Source organism: Leopardus geoffroyi, chromosome B1 (genome assembly GCF_018350155.1).
Source record: "Leopardus geoffroyi isolate Oge1 chromosome B1, O.geoffroyi_Oge1_pat1.0, whole genome shotgun sequence".
In the NCBI taxonomy this organism is placed as follows: domain Eukaryota; kingdom Metazoa; phylum Chordata; class Mammalia; order Carnivora; family Felidae; genus Leopardus; species Leopardus geoffroyi.
The window spans coordinates 201,469,039-201,486,359 of NC_059327.1; the positions used below are offsets into that span (position 1 = coordinate 201,469,039).

General features: G+C 49.5%; 1 protein-coding gene across 7 annotated transcripts in view; it reads left to right on the plus strand.

The window, feature by feature from the left end:
- The window catches only part of TBC1D14 (TBC1 domain family member 14), a 111,888-nt gene that overhangs the window by 49,314 nt on the left and 45,253 nt on the right, over positions 1 to 17,321 (plus strand). For all 7 annotated transcript variants that reach the window (XM_045474638.1, XM_045474639.1, XM_045474637.1 and 4 more), the window contains one exon: positions 599 to 719. In XM_045474638.1, the coding sequence (XP_045330594.1) occupies positions 599 to 719 (121 nt within the window). The remainder of the gene's footprint in view (positions 1 to 598; positions 720 to 17,321) is intronic.

Here is a 17,321-nt window from a genome sequence, read left to right on the forward strand (position 1 = left end):
GAGAATCCCAAGCAGGCTCCACGCTGTTAGCACAGAGCCCAACATGGGGCTCTGTCTCACGAACCGTGAGATCGTGGCCTGAGCCAAAATCCAGAGTCGGACACTGAGCTGACTGAGCCCCCCTGGACGCCCCTAGCAGCTCTTATTTCTTAAGCACTGATTGTGTACCTGTAATTCTAATTCCCACAAAGACCCTTGTTAAACATAAGGAAACAAGCTTAGAAAGGTTAATGTACTGGTCAGAGTTACACAGCTAGTGAGTGTTGAAGCCAAGTTTCAATTCAGTACCGTCTGACTTTAAAGGTCACTTTTGTTATAGACTTTGTTATAGTATGAGGTGTTTCCTTACTTTAAGTTATAGAATTTGTACCTGTAACAGTGGAACAACAAAAAACTTATTTGTGGCTTAAGGGCTTTTTCCTTGCTGCGTAATTCTGTGTCTTACGTGAAAAATCACATCTGAAGAATTAAAGCTTGTGGTTCATCACATTGTTGTCTCAAAGGAAAGTCTACTTGTGTTCATTCAAGAGTGACTCGTTGTCCTGGTATTTTTGTAAATGCCCAGAAGTTTCCTAACCCTCTTATTTTCTTCCTGTAGGAATTTGCTTGCTAGAAAACAGAATGCAAGACTTGACAGACAGAATGACTTGGGATGGAAGTTATTTGGAAAAGTACCACTCCGAGAGAATGCTCAGAAAGATTCAAAGAAAATACAAAAGGTATACAAGATACAAAAACGCAGAAACATGTTATTAGCATATATTTATGAACCTTGTAAAAATGGCCTTTATTGAGGCTTTGAAATTGGAAAACTGTGTTAATCTGCATGCCAAGTTCCTAAAATGTAAGTCTGTCTTCAGAATGTTGATGCCTTTAACCTTTTTCATTTCCTGTAGCTCACAGCATGCGTATAGGAAAGAGATAGCGGGGCTCTAGATCTTTATAACCCAATTTGATCAGTTTTTCCAGCAAGAGTTGTAAATGTGTTTGTTGTCAGAGGTGTGTTAATGATGTTTGATATTAAAGCGTTCTTGCCCTCTGATCCCATGGGTTTCTTGGAGCTCAATCCTTCCGGTGCTGATTTGGCCAGGAATGCGAGGGCCATTGTTCACCCAGGCTGTAGGATGATCCCCTTCCCCTTGCTGGCTCACAGGCTGCCTACTGGTCTGAGGTGGGGAGGGCGCAGGGTTCAGGGGCCAGGCCAGGCCTGTGGCGTCTCATCACCGCCAGGCTGCCTCCGTCCCCGAGCAGGGGGCGATGCCAGCGGCTGGAGACGTGTGCTTGTCTCTGCAAAGAAGGTTCGTGCCCAGACTCAGCGGGGCCAGGGACCTCTGTGGCCTTGGAAGTTCTGACTGTGACAGCCCGCGTCTGCTCCAGGGCTCTGAGTCCCAGCCACCCTTACTTTTGCCGTTTGCCAGTGCTGTGACACTGCCCCCGGCAGGCCGACCCCTCCAGCCTCGGTTTTGTATCCATTGGCAGTTGCTTAGTAAATACTTTTTTTCTCTAAACCTTTATTTATTTTTGAGAGAGAGAGAGAGAGAGACTGAGTGCGCAGGGTGGGGGCAGAGAGAGAGGGAGACATAGAATCCGAAGCAGGCTCCAGGCTCTGAGCTGTCAGCACAGAGCCTGACAAGGGGCTCGAACCCACGAACCATGAGTTCATGACCTGAGCCGAAGTCAGACGCTTAACCGACAGACCCCCCCAGGCGCCCCTGCTAAATACTTTGGAGGACCTAGTGAGTGCCGGGCCTCGTGCGTGGCCCTGGGCTTACAGAGCTCACACAGCACCGTGCTGGAGAGCACCCCTCTGGTGAGGAGAGGACTCCAGGGCGGGTATGGAAAGGAGCAGGACGGGTGTGTGTGGGGGCAGGGGCACGGCCTGCTGGGCAAGGCTGCACACGAGGTTGAGGTCAAAGGTGTGACGGAGTTATTAACAACAGGGATCATGAGCGATTGTTGTGTGCTGGTTTCAGATGAGTCAGCACTTGGGGTCTGGTTCATTTAAAACTCGTGACAGTCTTCTCAAGAAGGTACTATTACCGTCCTCATTTCACGGAAGGAGCACTCAGACAGGCTCAGTGACTTGGGCAGGGCCGGGACCCAGCCCCAGGGCCCTCGCTGCTCCTCTGCCTCGGCAGGGAAGGGGCCGCAGGCGGTGGGGGCGGCCTGTGCTAAGGGGCAGTGGCAGCCCGGGCCCAGGGAGCAGTGAGAGGGGCTGTCTGTGGGGCCCGCGTGAGGTGATGTCCCTGGAGGGTTTTACTCGTGTGAGCCGTGGTGGCGTCACCCTGGCAAGAATGTGGCTCCTGGACTGGTCCAGAGGAGGGGAAGTGGGGCTGGCCCGGCGTGGCGCTTGCGCAGTTGCAGAGGACGGCCCCTTTGAGTATTAAACGTGTTAGGTACAGCGGTGCGGCGCGTGGGGCCAGGCGGGGAGCACATCCCGGGGCTTGGGCCCCAGCCACGCGGTGGATGCGCGCCTATTTCATTTTGTGAAAGCCTCGGCAAACTAAGTCTGTTCTGAATGTCGTCTGACGTTCCCCAGAGCGGTCGTCTGGACCCAGGAGGCTCGCGAAGTACTTCGGTGTTGGAATTCATTTTTATGGGTTGTTACATTTGGATTCTGAAGCGCTCCTTGCGTAGGCTTATTACAATAGCACACAATTAAAATTTGAGGGGTCTGTATGCAAAGCTCTGCCATAAATTTCTTAGAAACGAAATGGCCAAGCTGTTTAAGAATTTTTAAAGAGATCCACACTTTGAAAAAAGTAACCATTATCCTAGGGAGATTTTCCCATGACTCTTACTGTCACTCACATCATGTTTGAATTTCTTTGTTTTCTTTGTCGTACTTTTTTTTTTTTTTTTTTTTAAAGGTGGACATGGATTATGTTCTTGAACCTAAAGGATTTCTGTGAACTGGAGTGACTAGGTCCACTAATTATGTGGCAACCCAATACCGCAGGGACGAGGCCCGTCTGGCTTCAACCATCAATAATAAAGGATGTAATTGTACCGGCAAGGGTCATACAATCCTGCCCGTGTCCTGTTTGCTCGTGCTTTGTGTCTCCGGCCCTCCCTCCCCGGGCTGGCCAGGCCTCACAGGGATCCAGGGCCGGGTACCTGCTGTCGTGGGGGTACAGCAGCTGGCGGCTGCCACAGATGTCCACCCACACGCTTTGTCGCGGCCTTCAAAGCTCAGCCTGGTCCGGCTCTCCACCCACACGCTTTAGAGAGCCCAGAGCCGGCGCCGACTGCCGAGGCCCGTGATGCCAGACGGTGCCAGGTGTAGGAAACTCCGGTTCCTCCTCCCCTTCTCTTTGGAATGTTTTTATTACCGGAGAGAAGCGCCATCGCGTAGTGCTGTAAGACCATAGACTTTGGAGGCAGACTGTCAGAGTCCGTATCCCGGCTCGGCCACTGTTTGGCTGTGTGGGCAAGTCCCTTAACCTCCTGAGCCTCATTTTCGTCCTCTCTGAAATTGGGAGAATAACCGGACCAGCCTCGGAGGGGTGAGGACGAAATGTGTGAATGTACCTCAGGGGCTCAGAACGGTATCGAATGTCGTAGGTGCTGGAGAGCGTTTACTGTTATTGTCGTCTCTTTCCTGGGACAAGTCCACCTTGAACAACAGGAAACAGGACACCGAGTGGGAGGGTGAGCCTGAGGCCTCCGCAGGTCCCTTCACTTGCGTGCGCAGACACCGCACCGTGTTGAGGCCAGGTCTTCGCCGGGAGCACACAAGCCCTTGGGCCGGCGTGCCTCAAGGCATCCTGGTGGAGCCCGGGGGACAGGTGTGTACGCCCGCCAAGATCGCTGGCCTTGCAGACTTGGGTCTGATTTCCAGCATCCCCTCTTCTTATCCGTATAACTGTGGGCAGTTACTTCTGGGTTTTCTCATCTGCAGAATGGGCACTGTGGTTCCTCCTCACGGGGTTGTTACAAATTAAGAGATGATGTACGTGGACCGTTTTTGTCCCAGGAGTGGCCCAGAGCGAGTACTTGAGGAGTGGCTGTTGTGACGTTTAATTCAGAAAGAGGTCCAGGGGCGCCTGGGTGGCGCAGTCGGTTAAGCGTCCGACTTCAGCCAGGTCACGATCTCGCGGTCCGTGAGTTCGAGCCCCGCGTCGGGCTCTGGGCTGATGGCTCAGAGCCTGGAGCCCGTTTCCGATTCTGTGTCTCCCTCTCTCTCTGCCCCTCCCCCGTTCATGCTCTGTCTCTCTCTGTCCCAAAAATAAATAAACGTTGAAAAAAAAAAAAAAAAAAAGAGAGGTCCAGCGAGTGGTCAGGGCTGCTTGTGGTTTGCCCCGGGGCACGTGGGACACACGTGACTTCGTTGTAACTGGGCCAGATTCCCTTCGCTTGAGCCTGACACCGACATAGCTGCCATTTTTAGGAAATGTGGAAATGTTACTTTCAGTTATCTTTTCAAACTTCAGAAGGATTTTGAAAAGTCATTGTCTGTCAGCTTACATTATGATTTCTAAGTAGGGGAACAAAAATGACCAAGGAGAGCTACGAGAATCACACTAAACCAGTGTTTCTCAAAGCATGGTTCCCCGGGGGGACATGATCATTGTCTGGGCGTTTGCTAGAAACACGAGTTCTCAGGCCTCCCCCCCACAGACCCGCTGAAGAAACTGGGGCTGGGGCACAGCAAGGGCCCACCAGCTGTGGCAACCGCCGGTGAACTGGAGAGGCCCCGAGAATACGGACGGGAGAAGGGATCCGAAGATAGCTGCCTTCGGCCTCCCGTCATTGGGTGTGTGCGAGGCGGGGCCCGGCCAGATTGGCCCCCTGGGCAGTGCTGGGCCAGTGTATCCTTTGCTTTTCGGATAAAGAGGGACCTTCCTCCTTGGCTTCCATGGTGCTTTGTTCCACATATTTGAGCCACCGTGGGGGTCCTTCCTGGAATTCCAGTGAAGGGCAAGACTTCCTTGGCCTCCGCCTTGCTTGGAACTTGCTTGCCTTAGATCAGGCAAAACCAGATTGGAGCAGAGTGACTGCAGGTAGTCGCAGCTCTGATGAGCGTCGTGCAATTTCTGCACCGCTGGTTTCTCAAGTGACTGCCGGTTCCCCGGTCCAAGGGGCGTTTCTCAGCCCTTGTCTCAGCAGCCTCTCCCCTGCTCCTTGGGAGCCTTTCTGACCTTGACTTCAAGGTCACCACATTCTCCCTCCTTTGCAGTTTTCCCCGCTGGGTGCCCTCCAGATAGTAGAGTCCCCCCAGGTGCTGCTCTGTCCATGGCCACCCAGGAGGAGATCTCAGCGGGACTCCAGGCTTTAAATATCCTGCCTCCACTGACAGCCCCCACCTTTGTTCCCGGCGGGGCCTCTTCCCTGAACTTCCCGCGTCTAGCTGCCTGCTGGGCGCTCCACTGGATGTCTGACAGCCACCTGGCTAACAAGTCCGGGCTATACTCTTTCTGTTTCCTGTCTTGTTGGGCCTCTTCTCCTTGCATCTTTCCCCATTTTGGAAAATGATAGACTTCGCCTTCTTTTTCAGGTCTAAACTTGACAGTTGTTCTTGACCTCTCTCCTCTCTCTCCTCTCACCCCTCCTCCCGTCTGACTGCCGTTTTGCTGATGTTTGCGCTCTGTTGGCGCGGCCGGCTTTGAGGGCTGCGACCTGCTGGGGGCTCAGATGATCTGGTGCAGTCAGCCTGGTGCGACACGGATGTGCTTTACTGTCCCTCAGTTGCTTGAGCTGTTGGAAATGCGGACTGCACACATCTGGGGACGCTTTAGAGCAAAGTTTGTGAGTCTTTTAGACGTAACAGTGGGTATGCAGACTTGAGGCATCGGCACCATTGTCAGGAAATGTCCTGTCTGGGCTCCGAGGCAGCTGCCGACAGGCAGGGATTACGGTGAGGGGTACGGTGTGTGGGCTTTAGTGTCCTGGATAAAAGATGTCATGTGAGCAAAGAAGCATACACGTATTTGGGCTTGTATCACCTGGAACATCTTGGATGGCCTTCTGGAATTTCAAGTCAGCTCTTAGATGTTAAAGAGAGAATCCCAGAAGAAGGCAAATCCAGAACGGCTTAAAGTGATATCCCTTCTCCTCACCTCTGGGTTCTGTGAAGTCTGGGTAGTCAGAAAAACCTACATCATCCCAAACTGCAGAGAAGATAAGGCTGGATGGTCCGTGCAGGTGACTGGTGATGGGCCTACAGATCAGTCTAAAACGACAGGGAGAAAACCTCCTTCATTTGCAGCATCCCTTATGCCTTTGGAAAGTAGGTTCGAGGCAGTTTGCCAACATGAGCAGGTCTCAGTTTTGTGTACGGAGGAAGTGTGCTCTAACCTGTCTCTTCTGACGAATGCAGCTGTGAACCTTGAACATATACATAGAGCAGCCTTTTCAGCATTCTGAAAAGTAAACCGTGGCAGGTGGATCGGGGAAGAGGGCCACAATTCACAGTACTGCTGAATTGATTGACTTTACCCCCCTCTGAGATTGATTTTCCCCCCTCGGAGATTCCCCACCCTGAACTCAAGGTATCCTAAAACCCAGAGACGAGTGTTAATGTGGACAGAGAGAGCACTAAGAAAGGCTGTCTAGTTCTGGATGAGGAGTGGGTACTCTAACACTCAGAATGCAGAGACCCTACTTTTCATTTTTTCCTTTTCTCAGCTTTCTCACATCCCATCCCCCACTCAGTTTCTTGGCAGTAGAAACTGGCCGGCAGGCGCCTGAAACTCTCAGTAAGGGAACCTGATTACAGGAAACTGTTCCCAGGAGGTGGGGCAAACCCCTGATGCCCTGTTCTCTCTCCTCCTACCCTTGGCCCAAGGTGCACACAGATGTGGGAGGTGTGTGGTTAGAGAACCCAGAAAAGGGGCCACCCGGGGAATTAGCAAGTTCTAGGGACATCGTAGAGAGGAGGAGTTCGGGAAAGTGACCTTTGAGGTTGTTATGAACTCCTGGGCTGACCCCCAAGTTGGAGATGCATGGATCCGACTCTAACTGGCAACTGTGGACTTTGAGAACTGAACTTGGAATAGACCAGCACACAGGTCCCACACTGGCCACTGGGCGGTGCACGTGTGGGGCATAGCCAACAGGCGCTGGAAAGGCTTTGGCAAGTCAGCTGACTCTGGATCTGGTTGGAATGTGGGAGTGGAATCCAACCAGGTCAACTGCCTATTAAAACAGAAATACGAACATTCTCCAGAGGGTTTGGACAAGACCCAGAGTCTTGTAATGCAATAGTCAAGATGTCTAGAATGCCATTCCGACATCCTCAGCATATCAACAACTAGGAAAATCTGCTCTCCCATTGGAAAGACAGTTAATACACATTACTGCCAAGGTAGCACACTTGTTGGGATTATCCAGCAAAGACTTTAAAGCAGCCATTGTGAAAATACTCCAATCAATCAATCAATCAATAAGAGGGGAACATTCTTGAAATAGGAAGGTAGAAAGTATCAGTAAAGAATTTGAAAATAGAAGGAGGAACTGTGTAGAACTTTTGAATGAAAAATACAGGAACTGAAAGAAACCAACTGGATAGGCTCAGTAGCAGGATGAAGGTAGTAAAGGAAAGAGGAGTAAACGCTGAGATAGATCCACAGACTTGATTCCATCTGAACAGTACAGAGGAAAAAGGGGGGAAAGAGCAGAGTCTCAGAGGCACGTGGGGAAGTACTAAAAGGTCCAACATTTGTGCTGTTGGTGTTTCAGAAGGAGAGGAGAAACATGGGGTGCAGAGAAAAATTTTGGACTAAATAATGGCTTAGGGTGTCCTAAATCTGACAAAAGAGATAAACCTACAGATTTGGGGAGAGGGGGGGTTCAGTGAACTCCAGACAGGAGAAAGCCACAGAAGCCCGTGCCCAGACATGTCATAACCGAATTGCTGAAAAATAAAGACAAAAAGTCTTGGGGCGCCTGGGTGGCTCAGTCAGTTGAGCGTCCGACTTCGGCTCAGGTCATGATCTCACGGTTCATGAGTTCGAGCCCCACATCGGGCTCTGTGCTGACAGCTCAGAGCCTGGAGCCTGCTTTGGATTCTGTGTCTCCCTTCCTCTCTGCCCATTCTGTGCTCACGCTCTCTGTCTCTCTCTCAAAATAAATAAATATTAAAGAAAAAAAAAGATAAAAAAGTCTTACAAGCAGCCAGAGGAAATGTAGTACTGGAGAAGAGAGCCATCAGTCCCAAATCCCATACTGGGCACAAATACCCTGCGGGAATGAGAGTGGAATAAAGCAGATGAAGGCAAAGTAGGGGATTTGTTGCCAGCAGATCTAAGTGAATTGCTACAGGAAGTTTTGCAGATGGGAGGGTCATTGCACCGGAAGGAGACTTGGAACATCCATTGGAACATTCGGAAGAAGAGCTGGATGTGGGGGTCTAGGTAGGTGCGATAGACCGCCGTTCTCCTAGCGAGCTCTTTGAAATGTGTTTGAGTGAGAGCAAGAACTATAACTTTGTCTGGGTTTTCAGTGTCTGTAGATACAGAAGGGCATACGGTGGTAAGATTGTAAAAAATGAGATACGCATGATAATCCCTAGATCAACCACCAAAGTATACAAACAGAGAGTTTAAAACACCATAAATTAAAATGGAGTTCTAAAAAGAGTTTAAAAAACGAAATCAAGGCAGGAAAGAGGAAATAGAGGAAGGAAAAATCTAGATAAGATGATAAACGGAAGCATGTCAGTCATTATGTTCCTATAAATGGTTTGAATGCACCAGTTGTATGTCTGAATACCCAATCCTGACAGGTTGTCAGGACGGATGAAAAAAAATGAAAAGGACCCAAATATGTGTTGTCCACGGGAAAGTCACTTCAAATATAAAATACGTAGGCTAAACTGAATGGATGGGAAAAGTATACCATGAAAACACTAATCAGAACGAAGACGGAGTAGATAGACTAACATAAGAAAAAGTACACTTCAGAGCAAAGAGGGTTCCCAGCGACCAGGCAGGACGTTCCCCAGTGAAGACAGAATGATTCCGAACGTGTGTGCACCGGCGGCAGCTGCAGAATGCATGATGCAGAGACAGGCAGATCTGAGACAGGTGCACAAATCCTCCGTCATGACTGGCACGTCGACCCTCCTGTCTGGACAGTGATTGATAGGCCGTTGAGAGAATCAGCCAGGACACTGAAGGACTGACCGACGTTTGATGAACACGCCAGCCCCCCGTGAGAGCACAGCGCACATTTTTGACAAGCGTGCACGCGCCATTCACCGAGAGAGACCGTAAGCTGGGTTGAAAAAGAAACCATAAATCTGAAAGGATTACAGTTATACAAAATGTGTTCTCTAACCACAGTGGAATCAGATCGTAAAGCAGTGACACACAGATAGCAAGAACCTTCCCAAAAGCTTGGAAATTAAATAAGAAACACACCTAAACAAATCATGGGACAATGAGGAAGTCACAAAGAGTTAGAAGAAGAAAAAAAAAAAAGGAAATATTTTGAACGAAAATAGAACATCTAAAACTTTGTGGGATATGATGCTTAGAGGGAAATTTATAGCACTAAAACGCTTATTAGAAAAGAAGAAAGTTCTCTCATCAGTAATCTGATTTTCTACTTTAAAAACCATAAAAGGAGCAAATAAACTCAAAGCAAGCAAAAGGGAGGAAGTAATAAACTTAAGAATAGAAATCAATGAAATTGAAAACCAAAAAATAATAGTGAAACCAAAAGCAGGTTCTTTGAAATGATGAACAAAATTGATCAAACTGATAAAATTGACAGATGAAGCAAATCACCAACACAACAAGTGAGAAAGGGGATATGACTACAGACCCTCCCCTTGCAGAGATTAAAACGATAATGAGAATGCATGGATGATTCCACATTCATAAACTTGGTACCTTAGACGAAATGGGCCATTTCTTTGAAAATCACAAATTGCCAAAACTCATCTAGGAGGAATAGATGACCTGAATCATCCCCTGATTATTAACGAAACGGAAATTGTAGTGAAAACCCTTCTAAACAAGAAATCTCCAAGCCCAGAGAGTTTCATTGGTGAATTCTACCAATATTTAAAGAAAAGTAACACCAATTTTAGAGAGACTACCTCCTGACTCCGTTTATGAGGCTAGTATTACCCTGATACCAAAACCAGACAAGTGCAGTACAAAAAAAGCGAATTGGTGACCAGTATCCCTCATGCAGACGCACGTAATCCTCAACATAGCATTAGCATGTTGAATTCGCTAAGACTTTAAAAAAAAAAAAGAAAGGGCAATACACGTAAGCAGCATTTGTGCCAGGAATGCAAGGCTGGTTTAGCATTTGAAAATCAGCCGCTGTGTGGCACCTGGTGGCTCAGTCGGTTAAGCCTCTGACTTCGGCTCGGGTTGCGATCTCACTGTTTGTGGGTTCGGGCCCTCTGTCGGGTTCTGTGCTGACAGATCAGAGCCTAGAGCCTGCTTCGGATTCTCTGTCTCCTTCCCTCTGCCCTTCCCTTGCTCATGCTTGAGCGCACATGCGCGCCCTCTCTCTCTCAAAAGTAAATAAATAAACACGTTAAAAAAAAAATCAGTCGGTGTAATCTACTGTACCAACAGTCTTAGGGGAATGTCAGGAGTATTATCTGAGTGTAGGAATTTAGTCTCAAAAGTTTACATGCTGTAGGATTCCATAGGTGTGACAAACATAAAAGCTTAGTGCCAGGGATGGCATAGGGGATGACTACCAGGGAGGAGCAGGGAGAAGGTTTTGGGGTTAATGGAATGGTTCTGCATTTTGGTTGTGGCAGTGGTGGCTGGAAGATGGCACGTGTTGAAACTGATAGAGCTGTAAGGGGTGCCTGGGTGGCTCCGTCGGTTAAGCATCTGACTCGACATTGGCTCAGGTTATGATCTCACGGTCTTGGGATCGAACTCTGTGCCGGGCTCAGTGCAGAGCTCAGAGCCTGCTTGGGATTCTCTCTCCCTCTCTTTCCACCCCCCCCCCCAAATAAATAAATAAACTTTAAAAAACTGATAGAACTGTATACATCAAAAAAGCTAACTAACTGTATGTTGATTTTAAAAATAAAACGAACGATGAATGAATCAGCCAGGGCACCTTTGACCCATGTTTCCATTTCTAGGGATTTATCCTAGAAATAAATCAGTATGTGAGTAAAATGATGGTTGTATAAGGGTTTTGATGGCAGCACAAAAGATTGGAAGCAGTCAATCTAAGTGCCTGGCAGTAGGGAGTCGGTTAAATCTCTAAGTGACGTAAAGTGCAGATCGTAAGAAGCTAAGTGAAAAACCGTTATATTAGTGTGCTCTATATGTATGAAGGTATTTGCATATCTTTGTAAATGCACAGTCTGTATCTGGTAGGATACTTACAAAAGTGGTCACGATAAAATTGTTATGGAGCGGGGAATGAACTGACTGTGTATGTGGGAGACAGGGAAGAGGGTGACCTACTTTCTGTGCATCTTTTTTTAAATTTATTTTTATTTATTTATTTATTTTTTTTATTAAAAAAATTTTTTTTTTAATGTTTTTATTTATTTTTGAGACAGAGAGAGACAGAGCATGAACGGGGGAGGGGCAGAGAGAGAGGGAGACACAGAATCGGAAACAGGCTCCAGGCTCTGAGCCATCAGCCCAGAGCCCGACGCGGGGCTCGAACTCACGGACCGCGAGATCGTGACCTGAGCTGAAGTCGGACGCTTAACCGACTGCGCCACCCAGGCGCCCCTATTTTTATTTATTTTTAACATTTATTCATTTTTTGATAGAGACAGAGCATGAGTGGGGGAGGGGCAGAGAAAGAGGGAGACACAAAATTCGAAGCAGGCTCCAGGCTGTCAGCACAGAGCCCGACGTAGGGCTCGAACTCACGGACCGCGAGATCATGACCTGAGCTGAAGTCTGATGCTCAACCGACTGCGCCACCCAGGCGCCCCTCTGCATCTCTTTTCATACCTTTTGAATTTTGTTCTTTGTGCATGTCGGCTTGAGAAAAAATTTTTAAATGTGCAAAGAATGATAGAAAAAAAAATTTGAGGAATTTTGGTCAAAGGATAGCAAGAGGAAGCCAAAGGTAAGTGGATATCCCAAAATACAACCTACAAGTTCTCATGTAACTGTTAGAGGCAAAGTACACATTTGACATTGAGCTTCCTAGTGGCCAGAGCAAAGAGGGATTTGTTAAACGTTACGGAATCCCATGCGGGAAGCTGCACCTGATCGGGGAGTTTGGGCTTGCTGAAGTGCTGGATGTAATGTTTGTGTGCAACAGGGACTTTTTGTGGAGGGTGAGTCTCAGTGTCCAGTTCCCCTTAATATGGGTTTTAGAGAAGCAGCATGTTAGTTTTTTTTTTTTAATTTTTTTTAAGCTTTATTTATTTTTGAGAGAGAGAGAGAGAGACAGCATGAGTGGGGGAGGAGCAGAGAGAGGGAGACACAGAATCCAAAGCAGGCTCCAGGCTCCACGCTGTCAGCACAGAGCCCGACGCGGGGCTCGAACCCACGAACTGTGAGATCACGACCTGAGCCGAAGTCAGCAGCAGGTTAATTCTTTATCAAACTTGTACATGATGCCTTTCTGGACAAGAAGCAAAAAAGGGAGAGTTGCGAAGTTTCTACAGGGGAAATGGCAGTGTGGTCGGTTACTTGGCACTTTGTTTTTATTCCGTGGATGGATGGTCTCCCATCTGTTGTGGTGATGGTCAATTCATTCTGAGAAGTATGTGCCTTTGAACAATGTAAACTGAAATTCCGGTGAATAGTGCCTCTTAAGGTTTGCTTAGTTTTCCTAATGTGCAAGTGGTAAGTTCCCCGTCAGTCTCCTGCTCTGTGGCTCCAGGAAGAGAGGGGGGTTCGGGAATAGGGGCTGCGTGTGTTAGTTCTCCGTAGATCTCCACTGGGGCCTCCGACAGTGCAGGAGTCAGAGGTCTGGGGTTTGGGAAGGCAGGGCCCCCCCCCCCCCCCCCCGCCCGAGAGGACTCTGATTGGGATCGGAGGGCCCCGCCTGTGGTCTTGGTCCTGTCGTTCACAGTCAGTTTTGTGGCGTTGGGCCAGCGACTTCGCCTTTTCCTCGTCTGCAGAGATAATGTCCACCTTGCCCATGCTTGTGAGGGTCGAGCGTGGGGACGCCGTTGGCGTCCAGTGGGGGCTCAGTAAAGGTCAGTGGCTTCTCCTGTTCCGGCCCTCCCTCATGGCCACACCTTCACTCTGGTGGGTGGGTAAAGCGAAAAACAAAACAACAGAAAAAAGCTTTGCTGCAGGTGGTCCCTGTGGCTTGGAAATTGCGAGTGGCAAAAGCCTTGGATTCCATCCAAAGTGGCTTTGAAAGTATTTTTTCAAATTATAAAAATAACTCATGAAAAAATACCCAAATGGTAGACGTCACGGTAGAGTAAAACGGGAACGTCTCTTCACCTTAAGACTTCACAGTCTCTCGTGGCGAGGGCCTCTGACAGTTTAGTGCCCACCCTCCCAGGCCTTCCTCTGAGCCAGACCACCTGCAAATAGATGTCACCCACATCGATACGGTTATCACAGAGTCACAGGCCGTGCGAGCTGTGCAAATTCTCGTTGGTGTGCACACCCCAGCTACTCAGGAAATCCGAGCAAGTAACTCAAAGGCACAGTAGGCTGTGCTTTGTCAGAGAGCACCGCCCGCATTCTGAAGCCGGTGTCCCACTGACCCTGGGCTCTGGCGGTGGCGTCTGCAGTCTGGTGGCCTGTGTGTGTGTGTGTGTGACCTGAATGCGTTTCGTGGTCCTGGCCGAACGGAGGCGGCTTCCTAGGAAGACCCAGAGGGGTGGCCCTTGGGAACTTTCAAATGCTCCTGCCCTTCTCTGGGCAGTTTAGGGTGTTGACACAAAGACAGTGGCAGCCCAAAGGGCACTCCTCTTCCCACTGACCTAATCCCCAGGGGAAGACTGAGGTGGTTTTTTGTTGTTGTTGTTAAGCATTTTATAATCCCTTTAACACTGTCGGAGCAGCACGGGAGACCCTTCCTCTGGCCTTTTCCAGGTCTGGCTGGCTTGTCTTATGCTGCCAGTGGGCCTGAGGAGGCAGAGTCAGCAGGCGCAGGGGCGGAAAACATCTTCCCTTCTTCCCTTCTGGGTGCTCTTTCTGGTCTAGTAATTAAATAGACATAAGACAGATGAACAGGAGGAAACACTAATGTTGTACATACGGGGGACTCCAAGAAGGGACCAAAGCAGGTGGCTTTTATACCTTTGAGGCAGAGAGGCAAGAAAACTGTGAAGAATTGGCGAGACGAGGGGGGTTTGGACTTGGGGCCGAAAGTCAGTGAAAAGGAGTAAGGTTTGTTTTTACAGCCCTGTCGGCCCTAAATTCCCCGTCTCTGGTGATAAGGCAAACGTCTGTCCTCCTGGTGCAGGGAGGGTGCCTCTCACACTGGAGACTCATTTCCTGCTTTCAGGGGGACAGGCAGGGCCACGGCGTCCCTGCTGCTTCTGAGAGACTTTAATTCATGACCGTCCGTGTGCCAAAGTGGCATGTTTGGAGGCGGCATTTTCTGTGCTCCTTCACAGACAACTGCAGAGGACTCCAAGAAGCCTCAGATCGGAGGACAGTAAGGCTGTTTGTTGTTTTTTTCTTTAAAAGTTTTCTCCAATGCTTATTTAATTTTGAGAGAGAGACACAGAGACAGAGCAGGAGTGGGGGGTGGGGGGTGCAGAGATTGGGAGACACAGAATCCGAAGCAGGCTCCGGGCTCTGAGCTGTCAGCACAGAGCCCGATGGGACTGGCACCCACCGACTGCAAGATCATGACCTGAGCCAAGGTCGGCTGCTTAACACACTGAGCCACCCAGGCACCCTGAGAGTAAGGCTGTCTCAAACCTTCCTGTAAGAGACTTGTCTAACTTGAGCTCACAATGTTACTCGTCAGTGTGGAAGCACTTTGGATGGGACCTTCACGTTGGCACTAGAAACTACCCCTTGGTATTCCCGGAAGCAATAGGCAAGCGCTGCCTTTGTTCCTTGGGCTCCTGCCTGCCTCTGACGGTCAGTGTGACCTCAGCCCTGTGAAGGGAGTGCTGTTGTAGGAAACTGAAATCTTAGTTGAGAGGCAGCACGTCAGAGAAGTTGGCAGTAAGGGGCTGTGGAGTCAGACTGCCTGAGTTCGGATCTGCCCTGCCACCTGCCACGTGCCTCTCACCCGAGGAGGCCCCTCGGAGCCTCAGGTGCCGTGTCTGGGGACAGAGAGGCAGGGAAGGTGACGCTGGCCTTGCCTGCGTTAGTGTCGTGGGGCCGCTGTAACACAGTGCCACGAACTCGGTGGCTGACCACAGCACACGCGTATTCCCCTACGGCTTTGGAGGTCAGAAGCGTGAGATGAGTTTTCTGGGCTAAAATCAAGGTGTTGGCCAGGTCGGTCTTTCTAGAGGCTCCAGGGGGGAGTCTGTTCTTTACCTCCCAGCTTCGAGAGGCCGCAGGCGTTCTTTGGCGTGCGGCCGCCTCACTCCAACCACTGTCTCCGTGGACGTGTGGCCTCCCTTCCAGTCATGCCTCCCTGTGTCCATCGTTTAAGGATACCTGTGGTTATTTTGGGCCCACCCAGATAATCCAGGATCATCTCTGCCATCTCAAGGTCCATAACCTTGATCCCATCTGCAAAGCACCTTCTGCCGTTGACAGGTGCTAGGGATTCTGACACGGGCACACATGGGGGCCGCCATTCAGCCTAGCACCGTCCCTGCCTTGTGGGATTGCTAGGACTGAATGAGATGCACTGGGTCTCGGCCCAGTGCCCCCTCCAAGGTGGTGCTCTGGGCCGTCTTCCCTGCCCCCCGCACCCCCCCCCCCCCCCCGTCTGACCACCCAGAATGCCGTCGGTCATCACCGTCACAGGACTCTGGTATTTTCTGTGCAGCACTCTACCCCATGCTACGTTCTTGCTCGTTTGTTTCTTCACTGCTTGCCTCTCAACCCCTGCTAGACCAGAAGCTCACGAGAGCAAGGCCTAGGCTCAACGATTGCTCTATCTCCAGGGCCTGGCACGGCGCCAAGCTTTAGTGGGTGGTTAATACATATTTGTTAAATGGATGAATGAGCATCCAAATTCCGAAACGCTCCACCGTGGAGCTGTTTTTCTTCCTGTTTTTATGACAACGTAAGCATTTTCCCATAGTCTTAAATATTCTTTCACGATCTCATTCTTACCCCTTAAGTCATGGTCTCCTGTGTAGCGCGATTTACTTCACCAGTCCCCAGGATCCGGAGGTTGTTCCTTCGGTGACCTTTCCATCCCCGGGAGATGTAGTGGTCTGGAGCAAGGTTGGGTTTGCCAGCCTGCCTGCTAGGGTGTGGCCCTGAACGAGTGAATCAGTCTGACCTCCTTGACCGCAAAGGGTAAAGACAACGATGTTACAGATGAATCAAATAAGCAAATCCACTGTGCTGGTAGACATGCAGGAAGCCTGGGAATGAGCTCTGGTTAACTCAGAAGACTTCAGGAGGAAGAGTTCTTTACAGGTGGATGTGAGCTTTAAAGCCATGCTGAGATGGAGAGAAGGCTCTTTTAACTTCTGATTTTTGCTTTACGTTTCAAAATTTAGTAAAGTCAACTTGTTATCACATGCTATGACATGTAGTTAAAACTTTGTAAGTGGTTCTCAATTCTAAAATAACGTGATAGAACCTTCTTAAAGTAACTTGCAGGCTACAATCTGCCAGAAGAGATAAGCAATGTGTTTGGGTAAGCATATCTGAATGCATATTTAACGCACGCTTAACACATATCTCTGTCATATTTGAATTTGGTGAGACTGTGGGCTCAGGTTGTATGACTTCCAGTGTATGTGGCTCTAGGTGTCGGTAGGAAGCCGGGGGAGGCCGAGAACCCACTCCTGTGTGTGAGAACGGAGCTTTACCACGTTAGCCCTCTTTGGCTCCAGGAACTGAAAGCCAGCAGCAACCCCACAGGCCACTCAGCTGCCTCCTGGGGCTCTTGGGAATCTTGGAGGCTTCTCGAGTTCTCCTGCAGTATACCAGTTGTCTGCTTGCTGGTCTATGAGTGAGGCGAGGGCAGGGACTTTGTTCGTCTTTGTTCCTGGGGCCAAGCACCATTAGTGCTGGGTGGATGGGTGGATGGGTGGATGGGTGGATGGGTGGGAGGAAGGAAGAAAGGAAGATGGAAGGATGGATGAATGGATGGAAGGATGGAAGGATAGGTGGATGGATGAAAGGAAGGATAGGTGGATGGATGGATGCATGGATGGAAGGGATGGAGGGAGGGAGGGAGGGAAAATGACTTCACGGCTGCTGGGTGTCTCCACTGTGCTGTGTACTTTGTTAGCCTTCAGTGGTGAAAAGACTACCAGAATCCCCAGTCTCAGAGGTTTCATGGTCCCTTGAGGGAAATAA